Genomic DNA, 18,817 nt, shown 5'->3' with positions numbered 1-18,817 from the left:
ACAATTGTGCCTCTGTTCAAATGCATTTTTTTCAGTACTAGAATGTGACAGAGGACCTGAGGCGAATTGACACATAGGGCTGATAAAGGAAGAGAACACATAATTTCAGTCAGATAATTTCATCGAACGAAGGTTCACTAGCTCAATGCTAAAATATAATGCAAAACATCATAGACGAGCTAGCCAAGATAGCATAGATCAGTGAACCTTACTGTGGTTCCGTGGGATTCACAATTGTCTTTGCATATGCAAAGTTGTGATTACATTAAATTTAATAACAGAAGGAACACAAAGGATAACGGGGACATTTGGGGAGATGACGGTTCATTTGGGACACTCGTCAATGACATGACGTCATCTTTAGTTAGAGGTCGCTGTGAAATAACGTCAGTGAGAAAAGATCGTCTCTTTTCCCCCCAAACATTTCTACCTCCTCCCGCTTTGCTCCTCTGGCAATCTCCTCTTCTCCTCGATGGGATGCGCAAGCATGGAAACAGAGGAGAGACGACCTAGGAAGTTGCAAATAGAGAAATAAGATTAGCCACATTGTTTTAGTGCGCGTTGCTAACTGTTAAGCTAGCCGTCGGCCAGTCACAAGCCACGTTCCATACATACGTTGTGCGACGCCTCAAGATGAGAATGGGCTCCCTGCTCAGCAGGTCATCTTGACATAAATGAATGAAAGTTATTATTATAATTTTTTTTGGTTCCGTGCCAACCCTTGGACAATTGGCGCCATGGGCTGCTAACCATGTCGGCCATATCAAAAAACGCCATTGACTGTTCGGGAGTTATCACGGTTATACTGTTCATAAAGTGAGTCGTTACTGTATTGCTGTTTGTTCACAGACACTCGACATACTTATTATTATTTTTTAGGTTTCGTGTTCTATTATCTAATATTGATGTTTCTGATTTGCAAGTGGAGGCATCATTTATGCACTTATTTTCTTGTGTGTTTCTTGAGCGTAACTCGAGTCGCAGCCGAGGCAAGGTGAAGTGAAACGGCGTTGTAAACTTGCACATCGATGCTTTGGCTTTAATACAGCTGACGTGGAAAAGGCTACCGCTGCAGTCATTTGTGCCTTATGGCTGCAACAGCATTTTCAGTATCTTTTCCCCCCACCACAAAGATGCAACTTACACAACTTTAAAATGCTGTATGGAAGTCTTATTTTAGATAATGTTGGGCATGGGTACTAACAGTTGACATTTATAGCGCCATAGTGTGCCCACTCCTGATCTAGCATGTAATGCGCTAGTTCCATGGAAATTTGACCTATCAAGATGCTTTTATGTTCTAAAAATAGCTCACCAGTGATGGGACATTGTAATTTCCTAGGAATGTTGCAGAATTGATCATGTAAAATGTAAGTATTTGTGGAGATTTATAGAAATGTAGTGTTGCCGATTGATATCGTTTTTACGTTGTTAAATCATTGTTGATAATTACTGTGTGAAATCAATGACATGATCAGTGTATTTACATAGATTATCCATCCATCCATCCATCCATCCATTTTCTGAGCCGCTTCTCCTAACTAGGGTCGCGGGCGTGCTGGAGCCTATGCCAGCTGTCATCGGGCAGGAGGCGGGGTACACCCTGAACTGGTTGCCAGCCAATCGCAGGCAACCATCCGCACTCACATTCACACCTACGGGCAATTTAGAGTCTCCAATTAATGCATGTTTTTGGGATGTGGGAGGAAACCGGAGTGCCCGGAGAAAACCCACGCAGGCACGGGGAGAACATGCAAACTCCATGCAGGCGGGGCCGGGGATTGAACCCGGGTCCTCAGAACTGTGAGGCTGACGATATTATTTTCAGGAATAACATAATTAAAGGTATTTTGAGCAAATTTATTTCAGAATTGTGTATCAAACTGGTAGCCCTTCGCATTAATTGGTACCCAAGAAGTGGCTCCCAGTTTCAAAAAGGTTGGTGACTCCCTGGTCTGCAGTAATAATAGTATCCTCTTTTGCAGGATTGTATCAAATTTCTAACATCAATTTTCCGAATGGGGATATTGGTACACAGTTGCACAAACCATGTTATATTTTAATTCCACAAGATTACAATAATAAATCAAAAGACTGAAATGAATACAGTTTTCCACATTTTACATCAATCAGGTCACGTTCAGGCTTTACGAGTCAGATTATTTTAAAATTTTCCCAAGCCTCCTATTTTGTCCATCTTCCTTAATTAATTGTGTCAATGCCCACACATAAAAACAAATCTCAGCAGCTAGATCCTGTCTTGTCGACCACAGAGAACCTTTTATGTTTCAGGGACAGAGAAGTCATAGTCATCACTTACAGTGGATGCAGTCACACATTGTAAAGTGGTTCTTTTCCAACCACTGCCTTGTCTTTTTCCTTCCCAAAGGAGAAAGAAAAAACTGCACCAGCAGTCAACTCATGCCCCGCTTCCCCTCCCTTAAAAGCTGTGATGACACAACCCTGCTGGCAGTCTGTGTGGCTGCCAGGCAATATGTTGGGTGTGGAGGGAGTTGTCGACCAGGTGTGCAATGCCTCGCCCTCAGTGCACGGCGGTAGACCCTTGCTGAGGTAGCTAGGGCTCGGGCTGGCCGAGGACGGCGGTGTACGCTGACTGCCGTTCAAGCAACCGGGGGTGTGGTCATTGGAGCCTTTGCGGGAATGCCCAGAGTAGCTGAATGTGGAGGAACGGTAATTATATGAACTCCACCCGGGGCGTTTGCGCTGATGGCACTGGCACCGCAGGATGCGAATGAAGGCCAGTTTGAACTCGCGGTTATAGCAAGGGTAGATGATGGGATTCATGCAGCTGTTGAAGTAGCCCAACCAGAAGATCACCTTGAAGAGGAGATCAGGTGGGCGTAGATTCACATTGAAAGAGCCTGAGAAAAATCAAACAGAAGGCAAAACATGGCATTTAATATGGAAAACCACAAAAGGCACCGTATAACACTCATTATGGGAGTAGATCAGTGATTCCCAACCAGCGTGCGGTGGCACATTCGCACCGTGCCGTGAGAGATCATCAGGTGTTCCATGGAAAATGACACACTTTCACTTATTTGGTTCAAAACTCATTCACTACAATTTATGTATCTTTGTACATCTGTCTATGTGGGGGACAAAATGTGAGCGGCTGAGGATTGAATTGTTATTCCATTCCATATTGTTATTGTTATTCCACATGACTAACGTAGATCTACTTTTTAAGACGTTTATTTGGTTTGGTCAGGCATCTTCTCACCCGCTAGAATTCTGTTGAACAAGCTGGTCAAAAAATCCACAGCCACGTCTCCGAGATGTTTCCATACCTTCACAGGTATGTCATCAGGACCAACTGCCTTTCCATTTTTCATCCTCTTTAGTACCTTTCCAATTTCCCCCTGATTAATCATTGCTACTTCATGGTCCACCACACTTGCCTCTTCTATTCTTCTTTTGCTCTCATTTTACTCATTCATCAACTCCTCAAAGTAGTCTTTCCATCTATCCAGCACACTACTGGCACCAGTCAACACATTTCCATCTCTATCCTTAATCACCCTAACCTGCTGCACATCCTTCCCATATCTATCCCTCTGTCTGGCCAACCTGTCTAGATCATGTTCTCCTTCTTTAATGTCCAACCTGGCATACATGTCATCATATGCCTCTTGTTTGGCCCTTTCCACCTCTACCTTCACCCTACGTCGTACCTCCATGTGTTCCTTTCTCAGATTACATCGTCTGCACAAGATGTAATCCACCTGCGTGCTTCTACCTCTGCTCTTGTAGGTCACCCTATGGTCCTGTCTCTTCTGGAAGAAAGTGTTCACTACAGCCATTTCCATCATTTTTGCAAAGTCTACCACCATCTGTCCCTTGAGGTTCCTTACCTGAATGCCGAACTTGCATAAAATAGCTAATATACCATAAGATAGGGCTAATGCTGCCATAGCCACTGCCAAAACAACAATAGAAACATCTGCAACTTACCGCAAGGTGTTTTCTCAATTTAGAAGTGGGTTGAAATATTCAAGTTTGGGCAGTCACAATTTAAGAGCTGCATGACAATGATGCAGCACTTCCAAATCTGAGACCATGGTCCTCAGTTGGAAATGGGTGGTGTGCCCTCTCCAGGTCAGGGATGAGATCCTGCCCTAAGTGGAGGAGTTCCAATATATCGGGGTCTTGTTCACGAGTGAGGGAAGAATGGAACGGGAGATCGACTCGGTGCAGCGTCTGCAGTGATGCAGAGTTTGTATCTGTCCGTTGTGGTAAAGAAGGAGCTAAGCCGAAAGGCAAAGCTCTCAATTTACCAGTTGATCTGCGTTCCTACCCTCACCTATAGTCACGAGCTGTGGGTCATGACCGAAAGAACAAGATCCTGGATACAAGTGTAATGAGTTTCCTCCGCAGGGTGTCCGGGCTCTCCCTTAGAGATAGGGTGAGAAGCTCGGTCATCCGGGAGAGGCTCAGAGTAGAGCCGCTGCTCCTCCGCATTGAGAGGAGCCAGATGAGGTGACTGGGGCATCTGATTCGCACCCCGGGGACGACCCAGGACACGCTGGAGAGACTACGTCTCTCGGCTGGCCTGCGAACGCCTCGGGATCCCCCCGGAAGAGCTGGATGAAGTGGCTGGGGAGAGGGAAGTCTGGACGTCCCTGCTAAAGCTACTGTGACCCGACCTCGGATAAGCGGTAGAAAATGGATGGATGGATGACAAAGCTGTTGTTTTTTTTGAGTCTGTAAAGTAAACACACTCGCGTGGCTGTTTTTTCCCCCCAAAACGAGTCATTTTGTTTGGCTCGCGGAGGCTACGTGCGCGGTCATGTGACTGAATGCCTTGTGTCGTCTGCTTGGTGAATTGGAGTCAAATGACATTAGTGATCATGTTGGATTGGGGCAACGGGCGTCCTGTGTGGAAGTCCAAGATGGAGTTTAAAAAGAGGCATCCACGTGCAAGAAGGGATACATCAAAGTAGCAAACGGCATGTCGAACACTGTAACGGAGTCAAAGTATTGATCCTGCTTCACATAAATACTCCAGTAAAAGTAAAAAGTACGGTGCATTTAAAGTACTCCGACATGTACAGTTTATCGAAAATGTTACTTGAGTATATGTATGTAGCACGTTACTACCCACCTCTGCATTTGGATTATTTTTGTTCAAATCTATTGTGCATTAAAGACAACATTATTAAAAACTAAATGTCACAAGTCTAAATACGACTGGACTTGCAAGCAGTGTTCAATTTCAGGGACTGTATTCTGGGTAGACTGCATGTGACGGCCCATTACATTTAAATGATACGCCAAGGCTGTCCCCAATTTGTGACAAATTTGTAATGCTCTTACAAATCTTCGTTTGTTTTCATCTGCTGGCAATGTATTACTTAACGTATGTCACCTGACGCATCCATAACGAAGTAAAGAGCCTGGAGCTGAACATGCTCAAGACTGGAGAGATGATCGTGGACTTCAGGAGGCCTCCTTCGCCACAGCTGCCCCTCACGCTGTCCAGCTGCCTTGTTTCAACCGTCGAGACCTTCAAGTTCCTGGGAATTACAGTCTCTCAGGACCTGAAGTGGGCGACCAACATCAACTCCGTCCTCAAAAAGGCCCAGCAGAGGATGTACTTCCTGCAGCTTCTGAGAAAGCACGGTCTGCCACAGGAGCTCCTGAGGCAGTTCTACACAGCGGTCATCGAATCAGTCCTGTGTTCTTCCATCACAGTCTGGTTTGGTGCTGCTACAAAAAAGGACAAACTCCGACTGCAACGGACAATCAAAACTGCTGAAAGGATTGTCGGTACCCCCCTACCCACTATTGAGGACTTGCACGCTGCCAGAACTAAGACAAGAGCGTACAAAATCCTCTCGGACCCTCCGCATCCCGGTCACCGCAACTCTTCCAGCTCCTTCCCTCAGGTAGGCGCTACCGATCAATGCAAACTAGAACTAGCAGACATTCCAACAGCTTCTTCCCTCTTGCAAGCAACTTCTTAAACACCTAACCTACAATTCCATTGCAACATGCTGGCAATTTTTTGACTTGAGTTTGTTGTCACATTTCTGTCGGGCCAATTATACATACTCGTGCACTCACTGTAGTAGTCTCGCCACGCTGCACTATTTGCATATCTGTTGTTGACCAATACTGGCCACTCATGCCAGAGTAGCATCTGCTCCACTTGCACACTGACTAAGGAGTATCTGCAACATTTGCACAATCAACATTGTCCCAGATTATCGCACTACTCACTTGAAGTCTCGGCGCCCTTTGCACAATGGTCATTGCACCAGACTATTGCAATATTAGTCTTTCGAACTGCTCTAAGTCCTTGAGGACTCTGCATCATTTTGCGCAATTGTCAAAAAAAAATGTACCAGCATTAACAGATAACTAGCAATTGACTGTCTGTTGTCGTACTAGAGCGGCTCCATCTACCGGAGACAAATTCCTTGTGTGTTTTTTGGACATACTTGGCAAATAAAGATGATACTGATTCTGAAGAGAATGTAACCTTTTGTAGCCAGCAGGCGGCAGCATCGGCACAAAGTTCAGAACTGTCCAGGGCTCAACACACTGTAGTGCAATGATTCTCAACCACAATGTGCTGTGAGAGATCATTAGATTTGTTCCGGAATTTTTTTTACAATTTAATTTCTAATCTGTCTGGAAATGATTATTTGTTTACTACAAATACACCTGTATACATACATTGGGACCAATACCGTATGGTGAAATGAAGGACAACTAAATGCTCTTCCACTAAATAGCACATTTAACATGTGCATCAGCTGTTGCCATTCAGACAACCGAATTCAGTACAGTGATCCTCTGCATATTTGCGGTTGGGCATTCACAAATTGACTTTTTAACCTATCCTCTGTTATTTACTGAAAAACTCACGTGCAGTATTTGCTATTTTGTGCTCCATCTGGTGGCATCTTGGTGCCAAGGAAACAATTTGAATTCAGGTGAGGAGTAGCATTTTAAACAAAGTAGTCCTTTGCCAACTTTAAAGGCAAAGTAGAAACTAGGCAATTACTCACATATTTTCGTCATTCAAGGCAGAGCTCGGTCCCTAACCGCACTGTAACAATATATGTACTTTTTGTGACATTTTTGTTTGATGATGTGCCGTGAGATTTTTGTAATATACGCGTTGGGAAGCACTGCCGCAGTGGTCGAGACAATCAACACTGCAGTGGTACAGTATGTCCATTTTCACCCAACCACTGCATGTCATATCTTGAGGACCTTCTGTTTTGTAGGGAGCCAGAACATGGACATTACATTTTAGCGTTGAAAATAAAATTTGGCATTGTAGAAAAACATGTCCTGACACCAAAACAAGTGTTGGTAATGCCAAACTGTACTCTTCCAAATTCTCTCTCCAACGACAAAACGTAATGCAGTGTCTTCTGACTTCATAGTACTGTACAATTAAATGATTTAAATTAGTTGGAGAGAATGCAGACCTCTGCCAAAGTGTGTGGTAGATTCGCTGAGTAGTGAATGAAAATGTCTGACTGTGGCCCAACATGTAATGGGTTCTTTAATTGAAGCAGCTACAGACTTTATAAAACAGCTGTCTGGGTAATTTTGTTCAGTTTTGCTGTGAAATGGAACTAAACAGTAGAGGAGATAGTAATGGTAGTATTAATCCAAACGTATCGCTCACACCGAGTATTCAAGTCAAAGTAATTGGGACCTGTTCTTTGTCCCTGCGGCACAATACACATTTTTTAAAGTAACAACTGATCAAGTTCGGTGTAAACATTTTACACTAATGTTATTGCATATACTGAACGTTTTAACTGATTCAAACTGGACATAAAAGGAGCGTCTTGTTCAGGATTAGTGCCCTATTGTGTTTGTCAACTTCTTCCATCTAACACAATCCATTCTATGGCACTGTTTGCTATCTGATTTGGTCAGATTGTGATTTTGATTCATGTTTCCCATAGGCAATAATGGAAAAAGACTTATTTTCATGTCTCCCTCATAAAACCTTTAGTAACTACAAAGACAAGGTTCCAAGTTACAAATTGTCATTCTTAATGCCTATACAAGTGTAGAAATAGGTTAACACTGTTATTAGTAAACATAAAAACCATGACACGCCTAGGACCCTATTTTCATGAACGCCGAACATCCAGCGGGGCGGGCAGCGCAACTGTGCACCAGGGGCGGACTAGACTGGTAATTTGGTAGCCCAACGTAGCCCGGCAGATCTGAGAGTGGCTGGGTTTCGCCACTGTGGGTATTTTTACAGGCGACTTCATTTGCCACCAATCAAAGCGGCTCCTGTCATTCTCTTTAAATGTGGCGCAAGGACAGTCTCGACAGAGAGCTCTCTGTGTGGAAGAGGACGATGCATAATCGCAGCGATGTGTACGTGAGTGGACCATTGTCACTGCTCTTGGCTGGTGTGGCAACATACAATGTCAGCGGGTACCCTTATTTAATACAAAATGTCCTGGCAATAAACTCAGTATCTGTGTACCTGTGCCCCATTTAAAATCACCAATATCCCATTAGGCCAGCAGTCTACCTTTCTCCAGTATTTACCCTCGGTCTGAGGAAGCGTAAGTTTAGACTGACTTCCTGCCACCGAATTGTCACTTTTCAAGAACACAGTCCATTTTTTAAAATATATTTTTAGAGGAAAACAATGCATACTATTCTTCTGAATAAACGGTGTAATATGAAATTCACTTATTAGAATATGACTTTCCTCCCTGTTAAACATTGACTTTATAATAATATTATGGATTTATCTTGGAAACTACACCTTTATTCTTGTAATATTATGACTTTTAACCCAACAAAATAGGTCTTTGTTGTAAAGATTTAAACTTTATTCTCATAACATTACACTTTTTTTTCTCTTCAAAATATGACTTTCCCATTCTAACATTATGACTTTTTTACCCCAAATATAGACAACATTCTAGTTCTGGCATTTAGGGGTACTCATGGGAATTATGTTTAACAGGTGTTCAGATTGTGAGGTGGTCCTTATGCGGTGGTCCAAGGAAGAAATTCATCCCTGTAATTCCTTCCCATAACATTTGAGAACCCCTTACCCAAGCAAGCATTGTCTATTTTCTGGGGCTTGCAATGACACGACGTTAACCACCATTGCAATCCTCAATAGCAATGGATTATTATTATTTTCTCCATATTCACACCTTGCGGTTTCTGAGGTAAGATTCCTTTCTATTCACCGTTGTTCTCTTAAGTATGGTGGACAGGTTCAACCATCATGACTTTGTAGAAGGGGTCTCTACAGTCTCCTACAGAGTCTAATCTACGGAAAGGTTATTATAACTGGTGTTGCCCCTTTGGCTAAAAAGGTAAACAGTACATACAATCTCAGTGCAATCTCATTAAAATACAGTTTTAAAGAATTAAAGTTGTGAATTTATGATAATAAAGTGAGAATATTGTGAGAATAAAGCTATATTTTAGAAGAAATAAGTCGTAATCTTACAAATCATAAATTTATAATTTTCTTCTAAAATAAATACCTTTTCATTCTCATATAACAATTTTTCTCTTTGTTGCGGTTCCTTTTCAGAAGACTACTTCTTTGTGACACACAGAAATATTTGACCAAAAGAAATATTTGTGTAAACATAAGGAATGGCAATTATACGGTGCACTTTACTCTTTCCTCATTTTGTTATGTAACAGATACTCGTATATAACAAAATTGATTAAATACATAAAAAATGTTCCCTCAACATTCTACACACCCATACTAAACAATAAGAAATGTAAAACAATAAAGCATCCAGCGGTCACATAAAAAAATGTGAAAAATGTAAAGGTGGATGAAAACTTTTAATAGGCACTATACATACAGTACAACTGCATACTGAGAACTAAGCAGCCAGGTTTCATAACCATGCCCTAATTACAAATAATCAATAATAATAATTATGATTATATTATTATATTGTATTTAATAATCTAAATAATTGTATTTAACAATCTAAAAGGACAGAAATATTTTTGTCTTCCAGACTGCTCTCTGTGAAACCACAACATGATGACATTTTGGGAAAATTGGCTTTAACATCCCTGCAACCTGTTCTATCAACCGTGCTGCCCTGTGAGCCGTGGCCAATTTTAATTTATTAGACTTTTTAATACACTTGTTGAGTTCCCACCGCCTATAAAACATTGTTCTATTACCCTTGGAGCACACAAATTTCAGAATAGAGAGATAAAAAGCACGCAAATAATATTTCTTCTTATTTCTTCTTCTACGCGTTCGCACTGATACAATTGATTCACATGTTCAACTGTTAGTTTCTCTCTTGTTTCTCTCACATTCAGAGGCGCACTGCTTGCAGCACTAAATCCTTTCACAGGACATTAGTGCCTGTTTGGGGTGTTAGAGTTGCGGGGATGGTGACTGTGAAGTAACATGTATTCCCCTGACTACTAATGATTCCTCTTCTGCTAATGACAACTACTATGTAGAGTTCATTGGAAGTAAATATAGACATCTGTCACGATATGATTTTAACTGGACCCAGAAGCAAGCGGAGGCTGAGAGATTTGTGGTGAAAGGTTTATTGAAGAGGATATGGAGATGGATCCTTAAGGCGTACTGGCGGGTTGTCGAGACAGGGAACGTGTGGCAGGCGGTGGGGTGAGGAGGTGGATGGTTTGGCCGTGTGCTGGAAGAGGTCAACACGGCGGGGAACACGGAAGAAGCACTGAGGACAAGGAAAAACACTTCGAGGAAGCGCGAAACCGTGCACGCCGGATGGTTGTCGATAACTCGGGGGGGAGGGGGGGGGCGGAGCGGGTACGGCCGGAGGGCTAAGAGCGCTGTTGGAGACAGGCTTGAGTAATGACACATGGAACGTTGGATGAATTTTCAGAGATTGCGGAAGTTTCAGTTGAACAGACGTGGGATTGATGATTTTCGTGATCGGGAATGGACCAATAAAGCGCGGAGTGAGTTTGCGGGATTCCGTCTGGAGTGGGAGGTCGCTCAATCCATGGGAGGAATGAGCTCCAGGAAGTGGGGTTGCGTGCGGCAAAGCAGCGAAGGGCCGATTCCAGGGACTGATTTGCCCGCTCCGTCTGGCCGTTGGTCTGTGGATGGTATCCCGAAGAGAAGCTGGTTGCTGCGGGGCACAGACGGAGCAATCGTGGATGAGCTCCCGGGTGTTCTTTGACTAGGCTGGGCCACCAGAAGTGTTGCTGGATGAAATGGATGACAGGTGAGCTTGGAGTTGTTCGGAGGTCCGGTCTTGGGATCCGGGTGAGTGTTTTGAGCCTCTTTAACCACCTGTTCGATTTTCCAAGTGGCTGCTCCAACGAAGCACGAGGAAGGGAGGATGGGTTCTGGTTCTGCAGGGATGGAGGGGTGTTTGCTGTTGCGGGATCCAGGACAGAAGGAGAGGCTGAAATTAAATTGGCTCAAGAAGAGGGCCCAGCGAGCTTCTTGTGGGTTAAGGTGTTTGGCGGAACGGAGGTATACAAGGTTCTTATGATCAGTCCAGATGATAAATGGTAAATCAGTTCCCTCCAGCCAGTGCCTTCACTCCTCCAATGCCCAGATGATGGCCAGCAGCTCTCGGTTGCCAATGTTGTAGTTCTGTTCAGCAGAGGATAGACGATGGGAAAAGAAAGCTCAGGGATGAAGTTTTTGGGAAGAGCGGCCCCGCTGCGAGAGAACGGCCTCTGCCCCAGTGTCCGAGGCGTCAACCTCCACTACAAACTGGAGGGAGGGGTCGGGGTGTCGTAGGATGGGAGCACTGGTGAAAAGGGTCTTAAGTTGGTCTAAGGCTTGGGATGCTGAAGGGGTCCACTGAAACGGAGAGCTGGTGGGAGGAATAGCGACTACTGTAGTTGCGGATGAAGCGGCGGTAGAAGTTGGCCAATCCAAGGAAACCTAGTTCTTTGCGGTTGGTGGGAGTGGGCCAGTTAACGACTGCTTGAATCTTGGCAGGGTCTGGTTGCAATTGTCCTTCGGCAATGATATAACCTAGGAAGTGTACGGAGGAGAGGTGGAATTCACATTTTTCTGGTTTGACATACAGACTGTTCTACAGAAGGCGCTGGAGGACTTGGCGGACATGACTGCGGTGTTCTTCGGGGGAGCGGGAGAGAATGAGGATGCCCTCCAAGTCAACAAAAACAAACCGGTACAACATATCGTGGAGGACGTCATTGATAAATGTTTGGAAGACAGCGGAGGCAATATAAGTACAGAGGCACCAGAAGTTGGTCAACTCCATACGACAGAGATGTATGTTTTTGTTCAGTGATTCACGGGAAAGCAAACTCTTCAAGCATTTTATCCAGTAAATGTCTGACTGTAAAGAGCTTTTTACTCACTATTTTTAAACAAAGTTCAATTACAGACACGTGCCCTGCATCCTCACACTGACTTTTGCATACCATGAGCAACAGGGATTCGCAACATGGAAAAGAGGGGAAAACGCGATACATTTCTGTGTAAATCATATCCATCAGGACAACATCGGAGTGAATTGCAAAAAGACTTTGTACTGCCTTAGTTTCTTGCAAGTTAAAAGAGGTCACAATGTCAAGTCGCTTGATGTCTTGCCACGTTGAATCAGTATGCGCCACCAGAGACGGTGCTGAGAAATGCCCTCAGACGTTTTTTTGGCAGTTGGTTGGTCAGTGTTGCATAAACAAACTCCTCTTGTCTCCTGACTGCGGGCTCTGTGAACCCTCTTACATCTTTAAATCACAACTCGAGTATTTGTTTCGTGCGTTTAGCTTCTGAGAATGCATGAAGGCTAAGTAATGCCCGCTGTGGGAAACTGTTTATTGAACCCGCAGAGGCTACACTGTCCTTAAATGACCACACAGAATTATATATGCAATATACAGTACTTACATTTTTACCACGCTAACACAGTGCTACAATTGGTCAATGAGCTGATCTTATATACTGTAATCTTGAATACGTCATTTTTAGAATGCTTGTTATTCAGATTTGTTTTGAGTGTGCACAAATTTGATTTGCATTTAATTCAGATACATCGTTTTCTGATGTACTCAGAGGCTCGGAGAACGCTGTAGGTGTAATGCTCATGAGACTTAGGAAAACTGTGACGAACTGTCGAACTCCTGCAAACAATGTTCCTAAATGGGAAGGAATATAGTTGTAACCCGACCCCGTTCTCAGATGACGTCTCCAGTGACGTATGACTTCCTTTCCGGTTCAGGGAGCGTCTTGTGAGGCCGTGAATTATTTTACATTTTATATCTCCAGACCCGTATTAATTGGCTTGTTATTTTGTTGTTCAAACTTGGTTACTCTGTGCTATAACGTGGTTCCTATGTGACAAGTGTACTGTATCACCCAATCTGTATCACTCAACTTCATGACATGATAGCTTAGCAATTAGCATCATGCTTTTTCATCTTTTCCTACCCACTCCTCACCCTCTGTGTGTGATAATGCAAACGATACGAAGAAGCATGGTAAGAAGTTTAGCTTATTCGCTACCATGGATACGATGAATTAGTGACTTGCAATGCGTTGGGCGCGGATGCAAAGAGAACATTTGCCTCCACGGCTTGGAAACCCAGTCGGGTTGCGTAATAAAATTGTCATGGTCTGTGTTTTGGTTTGGATTGTGTTTGGTGTTGTTTCATGTTTTCCTGTACGTCATGTCTTGTGTGCTTAGTTAGTTATTGTCGCCACCTGTTCTCTGTAGTCTTGTCTCACGTATGTTTCCTGGTCCCATCTTGTAGTGGTGCGTTATTAGTCCCTCCATTGTCTCTTTGTTACTTTTTATTTGTGGACTTTTGTTAACTCAGCGTTACCTCCTTGATCCGTGTTTGCCTTTTTTTGGAAATATTTTTTTTGGGTGATATTCCTGCACTACCACCTTGCCTCCCTACTTTTCTGCACTTGGGTCCCCCTCTTCCTTGCCTAAAACGCCTTCAAAAACCCAAAACCCTGACAAAAATAGTGTAGCCCATGCAGCGTTTCCCCCTCTCTCTATTTGTCAGACTTTTTTTTCTCTCTCAATATCCGGAACAATCGGTGTTACGGCCATAACGAGTCAGCGTTCAGTGATTTCCGTAACAAAATACAGATGTTCCATGTAACATTTGACAAATCTTAAACTCAAGGCCCGGGGCCAGATCTGGCCCGCCACTTCATTTTATGTGGCCCGCGAAAGCAAATCATGTGTGTCAACTTCCATGATTTTTGATCAAATGTGTTCAAAATTTATGTATAATATTCATATGTAATAAATAGTAATGAACTATTGTAAGCATGTTTGGCCTCCAGCCCCCTTTTACAGTTACTTGAACAATAGTTGAACAAAGCATTATCCTTGACTTCTGATTTCAAAAGTAGTTATCCATCAATTGGTTGTCTATGTGTAATAATATGATGAGGCGATTAAACATTGATATGGTTTTACAATCATAATGGCCCTCTGAGGAAACCCGTATCTACAATGTGGCCCGCGACAAAAATGAGTTTGACACTCCTGTCCTAAACCGCCAACCTAAAACATAGTCTCCACACTCACATGCACATAAATGAAACGTGCTGCAAAACAAGGAAATGCCATGTTTGTGTTTCGCCAGTTTTTCACCAGTCTTGGCAGTATAAAACCACATAGTGTAAATACAGTACGAGAGAAGAAAGAGAGTTGGTGGACGGGAACTTACCAATGGGCAGGGCGAGGAAGAAGGGCAGCCAACAAAGTGTAAACATTCCCACCACAACTCCCAAAGTCTTCGCCGCCTTCTTCTCCCGGGAGAACTTGAGCAGTTTGACCGCGAGGGAGCTTCTGGCCTGGTGCCCGCGGCCCTTGCCCGCGCCACCCCCGCAACCGTCGTGCGCCTGAGCCTGAGCGCCCTTGTGGACCCTCAGGGTCAGCTCGCCGGAGTTCATCCTCTCGCGCATGACGCCGGCCTCCAGGTTCTTGGTGGTGCGTTTGGCCACGATATACACCCGGCAGTACATGGCCAGGATGACGGCCAGAGGAATGTAGAAGGAGCCGAGCGAGGAGAAGAGCGCGTAAAAGGGCTCCTCGGTGATGGCGCACACGGCGTCGTCCGGCGACGGCGGCTGCTTCCAGCCGAGCAGGGGTCCGATGGAGATGACCACGGACAGCAGCCACACCCCGAGCATGGCCAGCAGAGCCCGCTTCTCCGTCACGATGCCGGGGTAGCGGAGCGGGTGACTCACGCCGATGTAGCGGTCGATGGAGATGACGCACAGGCTCATGATGGACGCGGTGCAACACAGCACGTCCACTGCCGCCCAGATGTCGCAAAAGATCCTGCCGAACACCCAGCGGTCGAGGATCTCCAGGGTGGCCGACACCGGCAGCACCGTGGTGCCCAGCAGCAGGTCGGCGATGGCCAAGTTGATGATGAAGTAGTTGGTGGGGGTGCGCAGGTGCCTGTTGCACACCACCGAGAGGATGACGAGGATGTTGCCCGCGATGGCGAACGTGATGAAAGCCCCCAGCGCCATTCCGAGCGGGATGGCCCGCCTGAGGTCCACTTCGCGGTTCCCCTCGGAGGTCCCATTTTCCCACAAGTTGCTGACATTTTCAGTGCTCGCGCTCATTTTGACCCAACAGCTCCTCCATAGCAGGCTTTACATGTCCGGCGTGGCTCGCTCCCACTCACACAACTCGCATAGCTCGGTGGACAAGTGAGCGGCCGTGGCGAGGGGGACGCCAGCATGTCACCCACTCAGCCCAACACATCACCACAGCAAGATGCCGAGCACAATGCGCTCGACGAGACTGTGAAGCCCCCACAACATGCCTCTCGAGATGTGCGTCCCCGCTGTGGGAGGGGGCTGCATCCAAATAAGAGCAAAGGAAGCTAATTTGTGACCTAACTGTATTTGCCTGTTTGAGGTCCTTGCATTAACACCATACAGATGAAAGTAACCAATTAGAAGATTGTCCCCGTACAGCAGTGTTTCCTCATATTTATTGAGCCAAGGCACCTTTTTCACATTACAAAAATCTCACTGCGCACCACTAATTAAAAAATAAATAAAATAAATAAATAAAAAAGTCACATACACAGTTTAATTGCCAACTTAGAGCATTTAATTGTTCTGAGCCGTCACTATGCTTCACTGGCATAGATGCTGTAGATGAAAGATACAAAGATACATTATTCGTAATGTTGGGACCACTTCAGCAAAACCGGATAATTTTCTGGCAGCACACCTGATGATCTCGCAATTCACACTTGGGGTTGAACGACGATGAACGAAAATGATTTTTTGCAATCAATGCTACTGCAGGGCTCCCCTAAGTTATTGGTTGCAATTTGCCCCGAAAATTCCAGGCCTCAAGCACGAGGGGCACCTGGGCATTTGTAACGTTCAGAAATATTGTTCTTTTATTTAAATATGTCAGTAATAAAAAGTGATGTCATGAAATATATTCTGTGGTGAAAGTTCAAGGTGCTTTAATTAAAGTCTGAGGACTACCTACACCCACAAAATGGTTTATCCCACCCAACTCAATTGTTGCAATGTACACAGTGCTCCTCTGGGTACACACAGTACACACAAACAAGAAGAGAAAGGAGAGACAGGAGAAATAAAGAAAACTAAAAGTAGGCAGCCAAATGCTTACCAAGTTTTTTTTTCCAACGAAAGGTCATATCAGATCAAATGTTAAAGCACATTATGACTGATGAAACCTATTCATTTTAAAGCATGCTTATTAGTTACAGTGTTATTGATGATACTGCTGTTGATAAAAATTACAAAATGACGTTATATGTATCTTAGCTGCATAGTTAGTTGTTGTAATTAGTCGGAGCCGTGCCCATGTTTTTCTCTTTAACGAGTCGGCTGGTCTTACCTTGTGTTTCATAGTATTGCGTGTTGTAAGAAGCGATGTATCCATTGTAGCCAGGCTAAAAAGAAATTAAGCATTTCTCAGTTTCACTATTTCTATTTTACTTGTGCTTTTACTCTACTTGAGGATAGACTTAAATATTTTGCAAGGACCGTGCTCCAAGTCTCATTATTAGTCCAATATTTCCACATAGTATGGCCGTATACTGTACTGCAACAAGTGTTTAACAAAAAAAGTGTCGTAAAGTGAAACAATTGCTGTGATGTCGGCACGTGTTGTATCAACTTCAATAAATGAATAAGGTTCCTTTTTAGCGCATTATTGGACATAAAATCTCTGCCAGATGAATATTTTACGACTAGCGGCAATCGGACTAGCCAAAGTTAGCGACGTGAAGTGCCATTCTCATCTACATCCAGCAGCCTATTTCGTACCTTCTGACCTGCGCAGACGTGTGAAGACTGCTGTTTCGTTGGCCGGACGTTTCGGTGCTCCACAGTGAGGAGTGACAGATTTAATAGGAACGATTCATTGCAATGACCACCACTGATGAAATCACAGAACTCTTTCTTAGAGCAGGTGTTTACGCAAAGCCATGGGAAGTCTCTCTGGAGGTCTTACACTGGGCTTAACTGGACTGGACTGCAGTCAGGGACAGAAAAACGTCTTGCCAATTTTGCAACACTGCTCCAATGTCAGTTGGCAAGTCATGGGCAAGGGAATGAATGATACATTATGTTTACAAAAACTGCAAATCCTAAGCTGTCAATGCTAATGGCTTCATGTCTGCCCGAAATCACAGTTTATCATAATTTTTGGGACACCTAGTGAGGGGATATGCTGAGGTTATGCTTGTTATGCTCGTTATTCGCTCCCATTCATTGGACATGAACCTGCCGCGATGATCATCACTGGTGAGAATGAATGCAAGCTTCACTATTTCATCCACTGTCCATAAATTATGACGATAGCTAAGTATTGTTTTAAAACACAAAATATGTATACTTTATAAATTGCATTTGTATGGCTCGGCAGCAGCTGAAACAACCATGACGTGGGCAGGTACGTGAAAAATGAATCAACTTTTTACATCACAAATATACACAGAAATCGATGCAGTCATTTTACAAGCCATCTTTTGCATTCAATAGACAAACTGCATAAATGTCAAACTTAAACGATGTCAGAGACTCATTTTGACCTATGCATAAAACATTAGAAAAATGGGTTCTGATGGCATGAGACCTTTAAATATCAAGTACAGACACAAATTACCAAGCCTTTTTGTTGAGCATGCGATTACCAAAACAGTGCCTTCCAACAAAACTACCAAAAAGCCAAAATTCTAACATAACACTTATTTGCAAGATGACGGTGCGAGTTGATACAGCACCTGGAAACTCTCGTTTATTTATTTATTGTTTCCCCCCGTGTTTAATGTCCGCAACCCTTTCATCTCATATGAGAACGGCTGTTTATGCCCCATCCACCCAAGATACAGAAAAAAATTGCTTAGCACATTTGTGCCTGCTTCAATTACAAGCTTGAGGAGGAGACACCATGGGCGGCGGTGTGAGAGGAAGCAGAAGAGGGGCAAGCGAGCTGGCATTCGCGCTAGGCTGTGGAGCGCTCAGAACGTACCAGTTCTTTCTTGCCTTCTGGTAGCTAATGCCTGATCTATCGTCAACAAAAAAGACGTACTCAGACTGTAAACTTGCTCAGACAAGTTGCGCTACTCTGCTTGCTTTCTTACGGAAACCTGGCTGAATTCAAACATTCCAAACGCGGCTATCGAGCTAGCAGGCAGGACTGTTTACAGAGCAGACAGAACAGCTGATTCTGACAAAGACAAAGGAGGCGGAGTGTATATCCGTATATGTGAGTAACAACTGGTGGAGTTCTACAACTACTGTTGAGCAGTTCTGCTCTATTGATTTGAGTTTTTAACCTTAAAATGCAGGCCA

General features: G+C 44.0%; 1 protein-coding gene across 4 annotated transcripts; it reads right to left on the bottom strand.

Annotated features, from left to right (window-relative positions):
• Positions 1–165: 165 nt before the first annotated feature.
• LOC133484893 (alpha-1A adrenergic receptor-like) lies at positions 166–17,060 on the bottom strand. 4 transcript variants are annotated; one of them, XR_009790523.1, is made up of 4 exons: positions 14,683–17,060; positions 2,321–2,882; positions 616–664; positions 166–509 (listed from the first exon to the last, which is right to left on the bottom strand). XR_009790523.1 is itself a non-coding variant. In XM_061788071.1 (3 exons), exons 1-2 carry the CDS (start codon positions 15,590–15,592, stop codon positions 2,332–2,334), a joined length of 1,461 nt encoding a protein of 486 aa, XP_061644055.1. In that variant the 5' UTR covers positions 15,593–17,060; the 3' UTR covers positions 166–509; positions 2,321–2,331. The 4 variants fall into 4 exon arrangements, 3 of the variants coding, with proteins under 3 accessions (XP_061644055.1, XP_061644056.1, XP_061644054.1); XM_061788071.1 differs by lacking the exon at positions 616–664; XM_061788072.1 differs by lacking the exon at positions 166–509 and having other exon boundaries at positions 516–664.
• Positions 17,061–18,817: the final 1,757 nt, after the last annotated feature.

Source organism: Phyllopteryx taeniolatus, chromosome 10 (genome assembly GCF_024500385.1).
Source record: "Phyllopteryx taeniolatus isolate TA_2022b chromosome 10, UOR_Ptae_1.2, whole genome shotgun sequence".
In the NCBI taxonomy this organism is placed as follows: Eukaryota; Metazoa; Chordata; class Actinopteri; order Syngnathiformes; family Syngnathidae; genus Phyllopteryx; species Phyllopteryx taeniolatus.
The sequence above is the reverse complement of the archived record's forward strand: the minus strand, read 5'-3'. Positions and strand labels throughout refer to the sequence as shown.